The 20,718-nt window shown below is 45.5% G+C and overlaps 1 protein-coding gene across 1 annotated transcript in view; it reads right to left on the bottom strand.

Moving 5' to 3' along the window:
- The window catches only part of Slc44a1 (solute carrier family 44 member 1), a 124,899-nt gene extending 104,872 nt beyond the window's left edge, over positions 1-20,027 (bottom strand). The window contains exon 1 of the mRNA XM_051162090.1: positions 19,923-20,027. Coding sequence (XP_051018047.1) covers positions 19,923-19,955 — 33 coding nt within the window. The 5' untranslated portion in view covers positions 19,956-20,027. The remainder of the gene's footprint in view (positions 1-19,922) is intronic.
- Between the last annotated feature and the right edge of the window lie 691 nt (positions 20,028-20,718).

Below are 20,718 nucleotides of genomic sequence, written 5' to 3'. Positions count from 1 at the left end.
TTATTAAATTCTAGGCATGGGAAACTGTTTTATGATCAGTATAGACTACAGATAAAAGTTTCCTGAGAGGAAAGGAAATGAGCTGACTCATCAGAAGGCTGTTTGGCTAGAATGAAGAAATTACGTCTAAATAAGGACATCACATAATTAAAAGCAGTGAGGGCAGGAGCAGATGCTGCTCCAAAAAGAAAAAAAAGGCCAGATGAGTAAAATGAGGACATCTGGTGGGAATTTTAAATACAATTTTGAAAGAAAAGATAAACTGCTAAACAAAAAAGAAGTAGAAGGTGGAAGCTTGTGCTGTCTCTGGGGAGGGATGAAGAGTTTCCTGAAGCACTGCGTGACTATTCTTAAACCACTGTTGGCGTTCCTACTCCAGCGTAGCTTTCAGTGTGGTGACATATAGCCAGACACAGAGAGAGAAGTAATGACTTTGAGAACTAGCCATTGTCATGTGATTATGTAGCTGTCTGTGGATAAAAAGCAGGACACCAGAGGACTGAAGGTTCCATAAAACTTAGAATCACTGATCCCTAGGGAACTTTCAAAGCCAGAAAAAAAATAACTTAGTATTATTATTTCTCACAACATCAACAAAAATAGCTACATGTGCCTGAAGAAAACAACAAACAAACAAACAAACAGTAATTGTGGAGCAACTACCCAAAGTGGTAAGCGGACTATCGGGACACATACAATGGGGTAACTATCAAACTCTGTGCTGGCAGGTCAAGAGCCAGGCCATGGACTCCAAGCTTTTTGAGATTCCTGCTTAAATCAATGTATCACTCAGACACAATTTCACACAAATCATCTACTATGAAAGGGCATATGAGCCCAGAAATGTAGTTTGCATATAGATTCTTTTTCCAAACCATCGGGCACCTGTTCAATTAGATCTAGAAAACCAAAAAAGGAACAACGCAGCTCACATGCATTAATTGGCAAGAGCAACACGAAGCCCATTCATCCCCACAGTCCACATTTAACTGTGTTGAAACTAACACAGGCGTGGATTACAAGGAACTCGAGGCTCTGCATTTGCTTTCCTCTCTGAGCAGATGGGGAGGGCCCATTTGACAATTTTTTTTTCCAATTAGCCAGTAGGCCATTCATCAATCTTAAGTGGAACTCACTGCTCTAAAAAAATAACAAAAATGTGAACTATAATCCCAGCCTGTTTGTTTACTAAGTAATCTTGGTTCCTTAGCTTCTGAAAATGAAATAATACATAAAATGCTGGAAGGCCAGAACACAGAGCAGCGCAGGAGTGTTGCACGTGTGTGCTGGAGTGCCCCAAAGCATACCTACTATTTAATCTAAGAAAATGACTCCCAACCTAGAATTTTATTCAAACATTAGCAACATATAAGAATGAAAACAGGAGCTGGAGCCCTAGTCAGCAGTTAAGAGCACTTATTTACCACTCTTGCAGAGAACCTGGGTTCGGTTCTCAGCACTGACATCAGACAGCTCACAGCCACCATAACTCCAGCTCCAGGAAATCTGAAGGCAACTGCATGAATGTGGTACACACGCACACACGCACACATGCACACACACACACACACACACACACACACACACACACACACACGAAGTAGCTTAAAAAAGAGAGAAACCCTGTGTCAAAAAAACTTTAAGAAAAAAGTACGTTATTGCAAATTTTGCTGCCTAAGAATAAATCCAAGTAAAAGAATAGATAAACAAATAAGAAATAAGAGAGTCCAATATAATCAACTCAGTAATCAACAAACCTTTAAGATAAATAAGGGACAAATTATTACATGTCTGTCGATAATAGCTCTAAATATAAACAGTCATAACTTTCCAATTAAGATACATTCAGAGTGTGGTGGCACACGCCTTTAATCCCAGCACTGGGGAAGCAGAGGCAGGCAGATCACTGTGAGTTTGAGGACGTCTGGTCTACAAAGTGACGCTAGGACAGCCAAGGCTACACAGAGAAACCCTGTCTCAGAAAAATCAAAAAAAAAAAAAAAAAAAAAAAAAAAAAAAGACACATTCAGGCTAAATAAATTAAGAACCAAGACCCAAGAAGGCTGTGGTAGCGCACGCCTTTAATCCCAGCACTCAGGAGCAGAGGAAGGCCGAAGATGTGAGTTTGAGGCCAGTCTGGTCTACAAAGTGAGTCCAGGACAGCCAAGGCTACACAGAGAAACCGTCTTGAAAAATAAAACAACAACAAAAGGAACCAAGATCCAACTAATTACCCTTTCCAAGAAATTCACCTTACTTTCAAACACACAGACAGACACACACACACACACACACACACACACACACACACACACACACACACAGTGGGTGGGGGGATATGAATAGGAAATCATAACCCAGGCAAGAGGAATCTTCCTACATCAATGCAAAACACTGACGTAGCCAGAAGAGACCAAGGCCACATAGCAACAGAGGGAACAGCCCATACAGGCATGGTGCTGCATGCTTATAATCCCAGCTCTTCTAGAGGTTGGCTAGGATTGTGAGTTCAAGGCCAGGCTAGATTATACAGTGAATGATTTTAAGTACATATACACCAAATGCTAATATTATTGCACAGGCAGACCCAGAAACAATAGTGAGTGACTTGAACTTTTTTCAATTTATCACTCTAATCATGGAAATGTAAACCAATTTAAAAAAAAAAAAAAAAGCCAGGTATGGTGGCGCAGGCCTTTAATTCCAGCACCCAGGAGGCAGAGACGGCAGATCTCTGTGAGTTTGAGGCCAGCCTGGTCTACAAAAGTGAGCCCACCAAGGCTATACAGAGAAACTCTGTCTCAAAAACAAACAAACATAAAGAGCCTTAAAACCAGAGCCTACACAATGCAGGGTCAGTCAACTAGGTGAATACTGAGAAACCAATTAGTCATAAGTGCAAAGAAACCCAAGCAAACAGCAAAACAAGACAGCTTTTACCCTCAAGGTCAACAAACCATAAAATACTCCATGATTCAGCTGAGAGCATTTACTTAATCATGATGTAAGGACAGAACATTAATCCAAAGTCATAAAGTTCCACAGCAGAACCATGGTACCCACAGGAAAGGGTTGGAAGAGCTCAACCTTCATCTTCCGGGGTGGAAACTGATGCTGAGAACTAAAGGATGAGGGGCCGGTGTACAAGCATACTAAAGATAGAGAAAAGAGAAGGAGCTGACCCCAAAGACTGAGAATGGCCTCAGGGCAGCAGAAGATGGAGGAAGGCAGGACACTTTTCTTGTTTTAAATGACAAGCACTCAGAGAGATGGCTTAGCATTCAAGGGCACATACAGGTCTTGCAGAGGACCTGAGTTCTGTTCCCAGCACCCACATCAGGTGGCTCACAACTGCCTGTAACTCCAGCTTCAGGGTGCTCTGATGCATCTGGCCTCACATACAGATGCCTACTCCTAGGAAAACATAGATGCACATAATTAAAAATTATAAAGTATTAAAAATTAATGATAAGCACTAGAAATGTTTAATGCTTTAAAGTATGTGCACATGCAGCTTTTATAGATATACATAATATATATACTAAATTTTACTTATATATATATATATATATATATATATATATATATTTTTTTTTTTGGTTTTTCGAGACAGGGTTTTTCTGTGTAGTCTTGGCTGTCCTAGACTCGCTTTGTATACCAGGCTGGCCTCGAACTCACAGCGATCCGCCTGCCTCTGTCTCCTGAGTACTGCGATTAAAGGTATGCACCACCATGCCCTGCGCAAGACATTTTTTATGACAGGTTTTTTTCACCCATTTATTTATTTAATCACTTTACAATCTGATCCCAGGCCCCTCCCTTCTCTCCTTCCAGCCACACCCTCATGTCCACCTACCCTTTCCCCCCTCCTCTTCTCAGAGAAGGGGAGGCCTCCAAGGGTTACCAACTCATCCCAGCACTTCAAGTCACAGAGGACTAAGTGTACGCCTTCCTACAGAGGCCAGACATGGCAAACCAGCTATGGGAAAGGGATCCAAAGGCAGACCACAGAGTCAGAAACAGCCTCTACTCCCATTCTTAGGGGACCCACCTGATGACCAAGCTGCACGTCTACTACATATGGGTAGGGGTTCTAGATTCAGCATGTGCTAGCGTTCGGTCTCTATGACAGGTTTTACATTTAAAATACAAAGAGACAGCGAGGCGTGGTGGCACACACCTGGAATCCCAGCACTCTGGGAGGCAGAGGCAGGCAGATAACTATGAGCTGAAGGCCAGCCTGGTCTACAAAGCGAGTCCAGGACAGTCAGGGCTACACAGAGAAACCCTGTCTCAAAAAACCAAAAATAAATAAATAAATAAATAAATAAATAAATAAAACACAAAGAGACATACATACAAAACTTGGAAAACATTAAAGGCGGGTTTCAGTTTGTCATTCTATGTGACAAACTCAACAATAAAGTTCCAAGGATATAAGCCTAAACATGAAACAAAAGTTTCTAATAACAGGGAAAAGATCTGGCTGCTGAGACATGAAGCACCCAGTTCTCAGTTGCTGGGCGAGGCTACGCGGAGCCTGAGCTAAATTCACTTAGTAGACAGATACAAAATTCATGGCTACCTAGTGCTAACTGGGTTAGCCCCAGCCATTGTTGACTTGTGTAGACAGATTCCACGTGACAACGAAGCCTAGGCAGGGCTAGAAACTGTCATGGGTGAAGCCTGGGCACCACATACACCTCCGCTCCCATTTACACCTACCAACGACTCGCTCTTGATTTCTCCCCCAAGTCTTAAAAATATTTAGTTTGATTATAAATCACCTAACATATCCATGCAAGCGGGCAAGGTATGAACACAAGCGGAAGAGGAAGCCATGTCTGAGTGGAAGCAGCTAGAGGATAAACAAGGTAGTCTCCCGGTGTAAGAAACAACATGGAGAGCTGGGCCCCTGGATGCTGTGGGTCCACAGCTCGGGGTCCTTAAGCAGGTGCTACACCCAGTAAGCATGAGAGACGTACGGACCAAGCCCTCAGCAGCTGAGCTCTTGGTTGTGACAAGACAGAGAGCTGAGTGTGATTCAGTCAAAAGGATAAAAACAGCGAAGGTGGCTAGACTAGCCAACAACTACAACAAAAAAATCTACCCCCTTTTTTGAGACAGTGTGTCATGCATCCCTTCCTTTCCATCCTGTTACACACACACACACACACACACACACACACACACACACACACACACACACACACCCCAGAATGATTCTTTTTTCCTTTTTTTTTTCCAAGACAGGGTTTCCCTGTATGGCCTTGGCTATCCTAGACTCACTCTGTAGACCAGGCTGGCCTCCAACTCACAGCGATCAGCCTGCCTCTGCCTCTGCCTCCTGAGTCCTGGGATTAAAGGCATGCACCACCACTGCCCAGCCCTCCAGAATGATTCTTGATTATATTAAGAGATTCGTCTCAGGCACAATGACAAGGGCCCCGCCTCCCTCTGCTGTGTCTTTTAGGATATTCAGGAATGGTTACCTGCACTGAGATATTCTAAGGATTTTTTTTTCAATTTCCATACATCTATACACGTATACAACTCTAGTACACCTGTAGGCTGTAGTTTTTCATTCTACCTGGCTAATGGGTTCAACAGAATCAGGGCCAGCATAAAGTCGCATGGATACAACACTGTCTACTTTCAGAGGAAGTCTTAATTTTTTGTTAAACCCTCCAAGGAGCACACGTGACTGTTCAACAGAGCCGACACAAGTGGCCAGCTGATATGCTCCTTTTTGTTTTATGGTACTTTGGATCCTTTGACTTTTTCTCTTCCACAATATCAGAGACAAGTCATTTTTGCAACTCTCCTGCTGTACACCCTGCTGGTGACGCTTCAGATCTGTATCTCTCCTCCTGTCCTCCTGGACTATCCAGGACAGGCACTGAGACCGCGGCTCGCTTCCACCATATTCTTCTGGGCCAGTAACAAGGCTGTGCTGATGGGGACAGGAAGGAAGGCGAACACATTCTTACAAATGTATGGCATGAACCAATGCACTGCCGTACTTAGGCTCTGATAAGGTCCGGGGAGCTCTATGATTTTCCGCCCCTCCCCAAGATTGGCTGGATATAATTAACACCTTCACGAAGAGTTCCTTGTTTTGTTTTAATTTTCAGATTCCATTCCATTTTCCTCAACTGACAAACTATATTTAATATGAGTCTTGATAAGTATCATTAGCATCACCAACTAAGGATTTAGTCTTCAAATGCCCCCACCTCCCTCCTCATACCCTGGAATCATTACTGCCTTGGCTCTGTCCAGCATCAAGCCTGCCCTCCACTCGTTATCAAATGAGAGAGCTCTGATCAGTGGGGCCATCCAGGTAGGGTCTGCAGTGCTAAGTGGTAAATGTAACTGCAAAGCCAAAGGAAAGAATAAGAAAACCCCAAAGACAGACAGCTGTTCCCCCTCTTGCTCTTGCTTAGCCCAGTGGTTCTCAATCTGTTGGCTGTGACAGAGGGTCGAGTGACCCCTTTTACAGCAGTTGGCTAAGACCATCGGAAAACACAGATATTTACATTATGATTTGTATCAGTAGCAAGACTACAGTTATGAAGTAGCAATGATGATAATTTTATGGCTGGGGGGGTAGGGGGGTCACAACAACATGAGGAACTGTATTAAAGGGTCGCAGGTTTAGGAGATTGAGAACCAGTGGCCTAGATGGTCCCCCAGCAGTTTAGATGCTGAGGTCTGTAAAGTTTCTTTTGTAGCCCACTTGCCTGTCCCTCATTTCCTTGCTGTGACAGCTAGACTTCATCGCCAACTTGTTCAGAGTCACCTGGGAGTTTGGTAAGAAGGCACACCTGTGTGTGTGTGTCTGTGCGTCTGCAGAGAAGATTAGCTGAAAAGACCCAGCCTGGACATGGGTAGTACGTCCCATGGGCGGGGCCCACATGGAATACACTCTGAGCAGGGGAAAGCTGGCTAAGGACTTGCATTCCCCTCTCTGCTTCCCGGCCTGCGATGATGAGAGTCGCCCTGTTCAGCTTTGCCCTCTGGGCCATAGTAACTGACCCTCTAAAACAGCAGTTACCAACCTTCCTAATGCTTAACGTTTCCTTAAGTAACAGGAAAGATACAGGATGGATGATGTCAATAGAAAGATATTCACAGGATGGATAAGTCCAGTGCAGGCCAGGAAAGCAAATTCTCTCCTCCCTGTGCGGGTGAGGGCAAGGTGTGATAACATGTACTATGAATTCTCAAGGTGGGGTACAGAGAAGGCAGCGATGGCACAGAGTTCTCAACTTTTCTGATTGCAGACACCTCCACGTCTCAGGAGCGCATGCTTCAGGGAGTGATCAAGGTATTCTTGCAGAAGTAATTTTTTAACTCTGAGTGAAACAGACAGAACATGAACAACCCCTACCGCGCAAGAGCAAATGGTTAGTAGCAGCAGCGCACTGTCGCTTGCTAGCAACTCAAGAGAAACAAATGTTTCCACTTGTTCATGGTTTACTCCGTCAAATTAAACTTTGTGTTTAAAAGGTTTATAGTGCCACACCAACTCATGAGCACACTCACTTTTAAAATGAAGTGTCTTCTTAAACTACTGTTTCCAAATCTCCCTAACAAAGATCTGATTGGCCATTGGCTACTGTCTCAAAGCACAGCAAACCAAAAAGGCAAAAAATATACATAAGCTGTAGATAAAGAACCAGTGAGTTCTGGGGGTGGTGGGGGGTGGGGGGGGGAGAGACAAGATCACCACAGTCACAATAACAAACCTACTTCTATGCTAACCTTCTCTGACCTAAGTTCTCAGAGGAAAATACAGGCTCGGGAAGAAAATACAGCTACTGTGTCTCAAGTTTTATAAGAAGCACTTACGCTGACCCTGCTCTGAGTTTTTATACACTAACCAGCATACACTTTTTTAGGTTAATAGATTTAATATAATTTAAATTTATTGGGGGGGGCCGCATGCCATAGCACATGATTGGAGGCCAGAAAGAAGACAGTCAACAGGAGTCCTTCCTCTCCCTGCACCATGTGGGTTTCAGGGTACTACTCACACAGTACTCCTCCCTGCTCTCAGTGCCCCCACCCCAACTTTAAAAAGAATACATAGCACACATAATCTCAGCTCGCATAACAAAAAAACGAGGTATCTAAGGTGCAACCATCTTAACCACCATGCTTATGTAGTAGTTCTTAATAAAAAGCAGGGGATAAAGTGAACCAGCAACACGAAATGCCCTCAGAACTAACTTGCTTCTACACTACTGGGTGGCACTGAGCTGGCTAACCAACTTTTTTTTTTTTTTTTTTTTTTTTTTTTTAGCCTGTTTCACCTATAAATTAGAGCTAACTCAGATCTGAGAACACAGTAGGAAATATGGGACCCAGGCCCTCCACACAACACCCAGACGTAATTGGCCATCTGCATAGTCACCTGCTCAGTTAACTGTGCTCACTGCATACTTGCCTGCTCCAATTTAGTGCCTATTACAGTGTAGTTCAGGCTAGTGGGTCTAAATACCTAGTCCACACTGAGTGCTGTTACTTCAAAAGGCTGTGGAGCCTGTCTGGCAGAGACTGGTCAGTGAGGAAGAGCCATTGAGGGTGGACTTTGAGGGTTATGGATGGCCTTGCTTCTGGACTGAGATCTCTACTTCTGGATCCATCAAGATGTAAGCAAGCTGTTGTCTCATGTTCCTGGCAAAGGGGAGCTGCCCCTGGCTCTGTGCCTTCCTCATCATCATCCATATCTCCCAAAACATTACCCAAACTGAACCTTTCCTCCAAGTCACTTCTACAGTGCCTTCCCTTGCCCCTTGGCAATGACCCACGCTTGAAGCTCCTCCCTGTTTGTGATATAAAGTGCGTTCCAAAACCATCTGCACTCTTCAGTTGACTAAGAGTTGCACTAGCTGGAGGCACCAAGAACAGCATCACTTCTACTAAGCCCATATAAAATTCAATTCTCCTTCCTCTCCCCGCTTACTAGCCCCATCAAGTCTCAATCACAGCAGCCCTATCCCACTGCACAGGAATTCTGCATGCCGTTCAAAACCTGTCCTGTCCCTCTGCCTTACCTTCCTCCGTGTCCACATTCAGGCAGGAAAGCCTGTCTTACTTCACTTCTACAAAGTCTCTTCTGTTTCCTTTGTGGCCTCCCCAATAAGCTCACATCCACGATGACACAGGTCTTCTGTCAATACCCCGTGGCTGACCATTTCCCATCCACCCACACGTGAACACCTCCCCTGACATCTCTTCTCACCTCCCCAGGCAGGTCTCCTGACCGTACTGACTCACAGCAGCTCACGTCTCTCCACGCACTGGACCAAGCGATCCTTTCAAACACTTCTCTGACCTCTCACTCTCTAAACCCTGGCCAGTGGGGCTCAGGAAGGCCATGTCCCAGCCCTGCTTCCTCACTCCTAAGCCCCGAAGCACCAGCATGGCCTCTGCCTGTTACTACCTATTTTACTCCAAGCATTCATCCTTCCAACATGGGAATATTTTCAGATGCAGGGTCCAGATTCCAAAGTTCGAATCTGAGACTGCCTTTCTAATGGGAGCATGAGCGTGAGTTTACATTACTATGGAAACTTCTGGGATATTTTTTATCATTTGTTTGATATAGGCCCATGAAGTTACTCTTGTTTCCATTTTCTTCTGGTGAAACTAAGGCACCAATGACCGAGGAAGTCAGCCCAAATAAATGAGCTGGTGTTGCGACTGAAATCCACTCCTTCCGGTCAGTACATAATGGTGCTCCACCCTCCGGTTCTCAGAGGAAGGAAGCCTCTGAAGCAGGCCAACTGCCACTTGCCCAGTAAGGGAGGGTTTGGTTGGCGGTGACTAAGTCCAATACGCTGAATGCAAATGGATTCTGTATTTTCAAAAGGAAAAGGTTCTCTTAATCTGAAATATAATAGCTAAACCTAAACTCCTTTGCTGTTATAAATAAAACAACAGAACACATAAGACAGCTCAGCAGATAAAGGCCCCTGCCACCAAGCCTGACACCTGACTTCACTCCCAGAAACCCACACGGTAGGAGGAGTGACCTCTACATATGTATACCCACCCACAGTAAATAAATAAAACAAGCAAAAATGCCATCACAGAAGTACTCCTGCACACCATATGGCAATACTTTGGATTACTAGAGGAGTTCAACAACTTTCTTAAATGGCTTTCAGTGTAGGTTGTCAAGAAGTACCCAAGAGGGTTACTCCAATTTATTCAGCAAATCAATAAAGTCTATTTGAGTCAAAACCACAGAGGCAATTAATATTATTCTGTTAACTTATATCAAGGTCACTGGCATGAAGGGGTGCTCCTCCTTCAGCCTGAGTGGTAACAAAATTGAACATTTCTACACGTTAGCTGTTTACTTCCATTTCCAAAATTCTATTTATTACAGAGCTATATTTGGCATGAAGAGACCACTTTCTATCAGCGATATTCTAAATAATATGAGTCTTCATTTTCATTGCTTTTATTTTAAAAAAAAAATCCCTGAAATTAAGCATGGTGGAAGGAAGAAACAAAAGAAAATGAAGTTTTTGAGGAGAGTTAAAGAGGAAAAATTAATCCAAATCAGACAGAGATAAGAAACTTTAGCAGGGTCAGGCGTGGTGGCGCACGCCTTTAATCCCAGCCCTCAGGAGGCAGAGGCAAGTGGATTGCTGTGAGTTTAAGGCCAGCAGGTTCTACAAAGCAAGTCCAGGACAGCCAGGGCTACACAGAGAGAACCCCTGACTCAAAAAACAAAACAAAAAACAAAAAACCAACCCCCCAAAAAAGAAGAAGAGGATGAGGAGGCAGCATTATCAGATGAAAGAATCTGGAAGAGTAGGAAGAAGAGGGACAGGGCTAGAATGGACAAGGCTCTCCAGCTCTCCTGGGGCCACTTTTAGAGGAATGTTAATTAACTACTTAGCCACACTCCAATCTCAGGAGTTCTTTACTGAAGCTGTCCTTTTGTTAGTCAAAGAAAGGGGCGGTGGGCGTGGCTAAGGAGAGAAAAAGGGCACTGTAGCAGAGGCTACAGCCCTGGGTGACAGGGGTGAAGATCACTGTGTGTGTGGCTGGAAACTAGGTCTGCAAAAGGTTTATACTGGAGACACATGAAAGTGTTAGGCTACACTATTCAAGTTTGATTTCACAGACAGAAGAAAATGGCAGTTACTAGCTCCTAGCCTCTAAAGCTCCTAGTCCATACCCAGCCATCCCACCACCACTGGGCCCTCCCACTTGTCTGTCCTACCTGACTTAGAGAGAAATTATGGTCAGTCCACTCTGTATGTGCAACCTCCTAACACTGCAACATGTTGTTGCCACCTACTCACACTGTAGAACTTCAAAATCATTTTTTTAATTAAAAATTACAAATCTCAGAATACATTTGTGTTGGGCCCCATTCACAGCTATCCTGAAACACATAGGCTAAAGACTGGACCAACTACTGGGTCTTTGTTTTCACCCTGCTAGACACTATTAGGCATGAGGACTGTACTCTTCCCTAATCTCCATTCAAAGAAAAGTAGTACAGATTGTTAGAAAAGTCCATTGGGAAAGCCACAGCCATCTCCAGAGCAGGAGTGGTGAGTGAGAAAAGGCTACCTCCCTTAAGACTGTAGAAGAGAGAGCATGGTATGGTTGCTTGGACCAGTAATCCCAGGACTCAGAAGGCTGAGGCAAAGAGGAGTCTAAAGCCAGCCTGAACTACAAGTGGGAGAGGGAGGGAAGGAGGGAGAGAGGGAGGGGGGAGAGAACCAGGGAGGGAGGGAGCCAGGGAGGGAGGAAGCCAGGGAGGAGAGGGGGAGAAAGGGAGAGAGAGGGGAGAGAGACACCAAGGAGAGGGAAGAGAAGGAAAGGAGAGGAGAGGAGAGAGTAGCTACTTCCTTTTATGAGTCATCATGGAGTCACTGAACAAACTAACTGGGAGCCCCACCCCAACTCAGGGACTGAACAGGAAAAAATAAATTTTATTTAATGTTTCCAGCATTTGGATTTGAGGATGATTTGCTACTGCTACTTACTTCTTCTGGTGGCAGCATCCCAAGTGACTTACAGTGAAGAACCTTGTTCATGCTACCACAGTACTACAATATAAAGCAAGCAATGCCAGCACTGCTGCTTATGCATCTAGAAGCAGCCACCTCTTTTCAATGTTCCAGCCCTCTTGTTATTTTCTTTCCTTGACATTATACAAATGTATCCAGGAATAACATTTGTGCCTAACATTCTTTAGCTGTCCCGCACCCTTAAAAATAAGAATACGGAGTGGGGAGATAGCTCAGTCAGTAAAATGCTTGCCTTGTCAGCATGAAGAGCTGAGTTCAACCGCTAACGTCCAAGTGGAAAAGCCAAGTGTGGCAGTATACCCACAAGACAGAGAAGCTAATGTCATGGGCTGGCTCAACAACTGGCCTTTCCCAGTTAGGGAGTGCCAGGCTAGTAAGAGACTGTGTTAGACCCAAAGGCAGACAGCTCGAGGAAGAATGCCAGAGACTGTCCACTGGCCTTCACTCACATCTACACATGCATGTGTACTCACACAAACATGAATACATATACATATTATAATATTATTGCTTTAAAAAATGTTTAAACAAAAACAAAATAATATTATTGTTAAGAATTTCACTACTAAGCAGGGCAGTGGTGACACACACCTTTAATCCCAGCACTCACAAGGCATAGGCAATCAGATCTCTGTGAGTTTATGGCCAGCTTGGTCTCATGTCTACACAGAGAAAACCCTGACTAAAAAATATTTTTAAATTAAATTAAATTTAAAATGTATTTCACTACTAAATAAAAGTCTGGTGGTGATGAGCACCTAAAAGGTGTAACAATGTGGTTTTGGTAAATAAATAAACTCCAAGAGTTTATCAAAAGTCTTAATATAAACTATACTGAAAATACTATGAAAGTAACAATAAGTCTATAGCAAGGAAAGAAAAGTTGACATTTTCTGATTAAGTATAATCAAAACTATACTGAAATATGCCACTCTGCTTTAAAAAAAAAAAAAAAAAAGCATCCTCTACTTCAAAGAATCTTAACAAAAAATGGTAAAAAGGAAGAAGTTATGGTTAAAAACAGCCAAGAGCCACAGAGTTCAGAGTTCACCACAGGCTGTCTACAGGTACAGCTGAAATCTGTTGGGACTTCCTCTAAAGAATCTGTTGTTAAGAAAAAAATCCAGCTGAGTGCAGTGACACAAGACTGTGATCCCAAGTACCTGGGGAAGAAGACAGGCGGATCTCTGTGAGTTCAAGGCCAGCCTGGTCTACAAAGCGAGTCTAGCACAACACAGAGAAACCCTAATAAAAAATAAAATGAGAAAGTCCATATTAAATTTTAGAGTAGAGTTGGCAAAGTAGCTTACCTCCACTCACTGGTATGAAGAACGCATGTTTAGTTTGTTCAAACACTTCCCGAGCACCTCCACGAATCAGCGCCAGCCAAGCAGAGCCCAGCAGGAACACACAGAGCAGAAGAGAACATCTCTTCATCAGCCCAGGACAGAACAAGGGCGCCAATGGTCCATGCTAAGGACCCAGCGGTGACACTGGTACCTGCGCAGGTCTCCAGAGTACTCCCTCCTCCTCTGCCACCAAACAAAGAAGCAGCTGCAGTCAGGGAGCATGGCTGTGTCACAACAAAACATTTTGGAACAAGGACGCCCAAACTTCATATACTTCTCATGAGACAATATTCTTCTCTTTCTATTTGTCTCAGCCATACCTGTCTTGATTGTTTCATCAAACAAACAAACAAAATGATGGGTTTTTTTTAAGGCAGCGGCAATTTTCAGTGTATTTTATTATACTTATTCAGGCAATATGAGCTTTCCTTCCTTGCTAAAGACTTGTTGTCTATACCATTCTCTGCTTGCCAGCCATATAAACACAGGCTGGCAGGTCAGACTCCATCCATAGGCTATGGTAGGCAAACTCACAGTCTAGACACCAACAGTGACTATAATTATATGATTACTGCTATTACGTGCTCAAAGGGGGGGAAATCCAGGCAACGGTGAGTTTAATAAGGAGACATGACCTAGTCTGAAGGTTCAGAAAAGTCTTCCAACAAGTTAATTTTAGGATGCAACTGAGGGTACTAGTCAAAGACCACATAGAGGGAAGAGCAAGGGGCCTTCTCCACATGTGAGCGCTTAGGCACTGCCTGAGCCGTGAGGCTGAAACACCGAAGTAAATGAGGCTAGAAAGGAGGCACAGAGTGCACCAGTCCATCTTGTTGATGCTAGGAGAATCTAGTCTTTGTCCCCAGAGAAATCAAGAAGACTAAATGATTTTAAGTGGGGGAGGAACACAGCCAATCAGTTTAGACTTTTCAAAGACCATTAAGGCTGCAACAGGGAGAAAGATGAGATGGAGGCCTGAAAGGACACAAGGTACTGGCTGGAGATGACGCTTAGCTAAGAGGCTGGCAGTGCTCCAAGAAGGCAAGAAACAGTGATGGGCTTGGAAGAACAGAAGATAGTCTGTTTCCCTTCCGGACCCAGGCTTCCTAGCTCCACGGCTACTGACATCACTCAATGAGCCAGATATACAGGGACATGGGATGAGGATAGATTTGGGGTCTGATTTGAGCTTAGGGGTGCGAGTTGAGTATCTCCATGATGTTCCGGTGTCAATCAGTTGCTAGTAACAGGTCAGAGGGGGCTTGTTTCAACTCAGCAATTCAGTCTGGGAACGGTCCTCACCGACTGTAGTGGAAACCACTGGAGATGAAACCGCCTAGACTGGGGTGATACTCTCAACCACCAGTGGGTCTCTTCAAAATGTTGGCGCCGGGCAGTACCGCTGAACCAGTTAAACCAGAACCTCCAGGAGCAAGCCCCAGGCACTGGCATTTTTAAACTTTGCCAGTGACTCTAATGTATAGTTAAGGTTGAGAAGAATTAAGAATTAAGATATTGAGAATTAAGGGTGCCAGCTACCCCATAGCCTAGCTCTCTGACCTGACAACTTCATGTTGCAATTTGGATCAACAAAATAGGAAGATGGTAATGCTGCTTTATGTCTTGTGTCTCTTACAGTCTACAAAATGCAGTCCAAACCTATACACCCTGAGGACTTCCTTCTTCCTGGGTACTAATGAGGAGGGAGCACAGGGAGGGGAGCATTAACCAATTACCAGCAGCAAAACAGACTTGTATAGACAGTACTCTTCCCGGCCAGGCATGCTTTTAATCCCAGCACTCAGGAGGCAGAGGCAAGCAAATCACTGTGAGTTTGAGGCCAGCCTGGTCTACAAAGTGAGTCCAAGAACAGCCCTGTCTCAAAAAGCCGAAAATAAAACAAAACCTCTGTCCTTGTCAGTAGCATTCTTAAATGACAATGCTAACACAAACACATCAGAAACTATAGCTAGACCATGTTGCCTCTGGAGCATCCCCACTGTATAAGCCCTGCTTGATCACACAATGATCCTCCCAGTGCCTAACTGCAGGGGGCTCAAAGTGCTATGAAATTTAACTTGGAAATTCTTTGATACAAAGTTGACCTTTCCTTTTTGCAGACTAAAAAAAAAAAAAAAAAAAAGAGTGCAGCAACTTTAGATTTAGCAACTATGTATATGAACACTGAAAAAGCAGGCAAGTCAGAAGCAGGCAAGTCAGATGCAGGCAACTGAGGTAGGCGGTTTCAACCAGTGAATGGGTGTTGTCTGTCACTCCAGCCTCCTTTTCTAATCTCCAAGTCTCAATTTCTTCAGTTGGAACACAGAAGTAAAATCAACCTGAATTACTATGAGCATGGCTCTGAAAATAGATAAAACAGCATACTACTTCAATACTATTTCCCAGCCAATTATGATTAACTTGTTAACATACTGGGGGTTTGTTTGTTGGAGGCCAGGGTTTGCTATGTAGCCCTCACTGACCTGGACATTCTCACTGACTCTGAACTTCCAGCAGCCTCGGCCTTCCGGGTGTTTGGATTACAGGTTTGGCCACCAATGCAGTGTGACTTAGAATCTTTTTTACACGACCTTTGATGCTTCTAAATGAGGTTTACTTCCCAGATCACATTTTTAATTGAACAATTTAGTCTCTCTCAATGATTCCACTAATCCTTCAATTTCATTTTTATCACCTGACTTCAAATTCAACAAAGCAGGTGTGAACACAGTATTAGAAAAGTGTTATAAGGTAGTCAAAAGATAATGAGTAAATACTACTGACTGGGTTTTTCTGTCACGCTCCAAAAAAGACAGCAAGGCTAAGAAATGGCAGTTAAATATTTCACCCTCAGTTTGAAGGGCTTGGGACAAGACAGTGCCCAAGAGTCTTCTAAAATGAGCCCCATGAAGGGAGGTCTCTTCACCTGGAACGACTCCCCCTTTTCTCTTTCTAATTCTAAGGCTGGAACGAAGGGCACGAAACCTCAGAGGCTTGAGAAACCGTCTGTCTCCAAAGCACTGCTCTGAGAAATAATGATCTAGCCACTAAGGACAAAGACAGACAGCAATTTGCAAAGTAATCTTTCACAACCCACCTTCATTTACATGAGTTTGTCAATGGGAAAGAACATTCAATAAATCTGAAGATTTACAAGCGAACTTTGAAGTTTAACACTACAAGAATAAAAATTATGTATAGCAGGTTATAGCAGAAGAAATGCCTTATGGAAAGGTGGGGATAAATCTTAAGAGTCTTAGGGAGGGTAAGTGTTGTAAAAAGAAAGTCCAGACCATCTTACTTTGATGCTCCCTTCAAGTAGACTTTTAGACAAAGGGTGTCAGATACTGGTTTGTTTAGAGCAATTTCCAACAATGTAGAATGGTTACTAATTAAGGGAAAGAAAATCACCCTAAGAGTTCTGTGAGATCCATGTTACTAGACACTTATTCTTAAATGTATGTATCTAAAACTGTACAGGTTATTTTGCAAATAATTTGTTCCCTCGGCAGTAAAATACTAGCAAAGAATATATTTTAAATTTAATTCTTAAAGAAGAATAATTACTTTGAGAAAAAAAAAAAACTATGATAGCCAGATATAGACAAGGGAAAATAGCATCTGGACTCCAGAGGATCAAAGTTCAGAAGACCATAAACTCTTTTATGAGCATCTGTAACACAGTAAGAGACTAGGAAGGGAACTAAATTATACTTCAACACTCAACTCTAGGCCAAAAGTAAAATGTACTTTACATACACTGATAAAGTCTCGCTTCAAAGTTCCTGGTGATCCTGCTGAGCATGTTTTGGCTGGCTAGGCAGGGTACCATGAGAGCTGGCGGGCAAGACTTTTAAGATGCTACAGCCACTGCACCAACTAAAAGAAACACACATGCTGAGCAGGGTGTCAGGAGCAAAGGAGAAAACCTGCTCCATTTCACAGGTGAGTGGTGTGATCGACACAACAGGAGTAAGTGTGGCAGAGGAAGGTGAAGTTTAACTCAACAAAGTTGGGGTGTGAGTTCAGAAGCGGATACTCTGGAGGAATCACCAAACCACAGAAATGACATGACTCAGACCCAGACCCAAGCTGGGGGTTCACACTCAGTGACCTGCTAGCCAAATAGCCAAATGTCCACAGCTGAGCAACTCTGTAAGATACAGAGAGCCACGGCATACATGGAAAGCTGAGGGGGGAAGCAGTTTCTATACGGAAGAAACCCACAACCCAGTAGAAAGCAGAATCAAGCATACATATTCTGCCTGAAAATACATTCATGACCCCCAAGATTAGCTCAGTAATGTGCACTTTTGTATCTAGAGAACATTTAAAATTGTACTCCTATTTTATTTCAACACAACACACATGAACATTCTAAATGTCTGATGCTTCTGAGCTGAGTGTTAAAGCATCAGGAGATTGAGAACACTTCAGAAATGAAGACTGATGAAAAAAAAAATCTTTAAAAAAAAAAAAAAAAAGATGATGAGCCCCTGTACATAAAAACTGCCTCAATGCTCCACTGAACACTTCAAGTCCCTAAAGCTGAACTCAAAAGCATGTTGACAACTGCTGATTGGTTACAGAAATGCACAGGGGGAAAAATGCACCCTTTCAGGTACATGATAGTAATCTTGTCTACAGAACGTGGCATGCAACAAACAGTGGCTGTGAGAGGAGGAAAAAAAAAGAGAAGGCATGTGATAGCTTCCCAAAACACCACAACGTGGAGGCAGACAAGACCCACTAACTGTTCAAAACGGAGTTCTGGTGCAGAACCCATCCCTCCCAAATTATCTTTCGTTCACTGAACAAGCCATCCATAAACTATCAATACTTTCCTGTCTTAAAGGCATTTCACCACCAGATGAGCATGCACAGTAACCCAATTCCAAAAATTAAGGCAATGTGAAAGACACCTTTTTGCTGAAAACTGTATTTAAATAAATATCAGATGAACAACATCCAACTATCAATAGATGTACCCCCTGCCTCTAAGTCCCCAACCGGTTAAAAGGTATGTATTTTTCTACACCTCTTATGCTAATACGGAAGCCCAGATCCAGCCTGCCTTAACAACAGCCACATGGTTTTTCTTTGCTATCCTAACTGAATAGGAAGGTTTAACTAACTCAACCAGTCAGCCTACCAACTGGATTAACAGGAGGAATGCCCAAAAAGCCATAAATGTCCTCCATTCGTCTCCAGTTCTAGTCGTTTCTGCGACAGATCTCAGATTTTTTCAGAACAAGGATGCAGGTTATTTAAAACTGAGTTATATATAGTCATTTAGCAGCAAACACTTCTGTGTCACAGATGCTACATCTCCAGAGGAATTTTTCCCCAAAAACTAGCGTTTTCCTTCGCCAAGAACCAACCAGCCTCTATTTCTAGAAGCAAGCGCATACCCCCCCCAAAAAAAACCCAAATAAGACTACTGTTAAATTCTACGCTAATGAAACTGTGGAGAAACATCCCAGGCGTTGTCAGAGCCTATTTTCATACACCACCACCAGACAGTTTGATGCAGTATTCCTGATTGCTTTTTATCGTATTTGTAAATACACTCACTAATCCACTAAATTAGGTAATTTACAAACAGGTCCTCTCAGTTATTAGTGGCCAGCAGTCAAGTTCTATTACATCTGATCCTTACACAGTTGTCCAAACATTTCCACCCAGGTTAAAAAGGCTGTGATCGGAAAGAGAGAAGGCAGCTAGCGAAATTTGGAATGGGGGCAGGGTGGCAGCTGGGAGAAATCTCTGCATCTCAGCCCTCAGCGACAACATCCAGCCAGTGCCCACAGAAAAACTAAATTCGGCACCTCTTCCTCCTGTTACACTGGCAACAAAGAGGGAGTTTCCGTAACGCTCCCGTCACCCACCAGGTGCCCAATCTCTTTCCCAAGCCAGTCCCCGCGCTCCCGCAGGGGCCTCGGTGTGCCGAGAGGCCGCGGTGCCCGGGGTCAAGGCACAGAGGGGGGATGGGATGGAAAATGAACGGGTGGGATCTGTGAAATGGGCCCTGGAAGAGCACGGGGACCCACTGAAGCTCCTGATTGCGGCCGAGGGGACCGCAGGCCAGGGGAAATGGGGGAGATTATTAAATGGAGCCGAAACTGGAATAAGGTGGAAGAGAGGTGAAGAGCCCAAGCTGGGGTGCACCTTCAGGGGACACGGAAAACAGTCTGTGGGTGGTGGTTGGCTCAGCGGAGGTAGGGAGCGGGCAGACCGGCCCCGAGGCGAGGCAAGGGGACCCCACCTGGGGCAGAGCGGGCGCCCGGGGCGCCTCTACCTGCAGGCGGGCGGGACGGGCCGCTCAGGTGCGAAAGCGGGGGAGGGTGCGCGGAGGGCAGCGGGGGCCGCGCACGGGCACAGGGGTCGGCGGGGGGACCGGAGGCGCGCAGGGCACCGCAGGGGCGCGGAAGGCAAGGCTCCGCAAGCGCACGGCACTGCGCGGGGTGGCATCCGGGCGGGCGGCCGGGAGGCGGGAGCCCCTCACCTGCGCGGCGGAGGCGGAGCTGCAGCAGCCCATGGCGGGGCCGGAGGAGCCCGGAGGCGGCGCCGGGCGCGCAGCTACGCCCCGGAGCCCCTCGGCATGCGAGCCGGCGGGCGCCCGGGGAGGGCGCGGCCTGGCCCCGCACGACTCGGCGGCGACAACGGCGACGGCGGCAAGAACTCAGGAGGCGGCGCGGCTCGGGGCAGGCGCCGGCCACATCCCCCGGCGGCGGCGGCGGCTGCGCGGCTCCGGCTCCGCTCCTGCTGCTGCAGCTTCTCCCCAGCGGAAAGGGGCGGGCGGCGGCGGCGGCACCTCCCCCTGGCCCCCGCCTCCCACCACCCGCGCCCAGTCCCTCTCCCGCTCCCTCTCCCTCTCCCGGGCTGCAGCCGCCTCCTCCTCGGCGCCGCGCGCGTCTCCCATCAGACTCCCCGCCCCCCCCGCCCCCCCTCCCAGTGCAGCGCCGCGCCGCGCGGACGGCGGGGCGACGGCAGCCAGAACGAGGCCGGGCCCTTGGGCGCGCGCCGGAGCCTGCGCGGCGCCGAGCCCATTTCGCGGTGGCACCGAGGCAGCTCTCTGCCTCGGGGGCGAGAGGGCGTCTGAGGCCGTAGCTCCCGAGGACCTGGCGGACTCGCGGCAGAAATGCAGCTGACTCGCTTCCGGACCCGCGGAGGCACGGGGAGGTCACACGGGGCTGCTCCCTCTCCAGGCTGGGTACTGACCCTAAGCTCTTTAGGACTCTCGCGGCTGCTTATTTTACCCAGAAGAAAGCATACATGCCAAACCTCCCATGGAGAAGGAA

Source organism: Acomys russatus, chromosome 2 (assembly GCF_903995435.1).
Source record: "Acomys russatus chromosome 2, mAcoRus1.1, whole genome shotgun sequence".
Lineage (NCBI taxonomy): Eukaryota > Metazoa > Chordata > Mammalia > Rodentia > Muridae > Acomys > Acomys russatus.
This window is presented reverse-complemented; position numbering and strand designations above follow the sequence as displayed.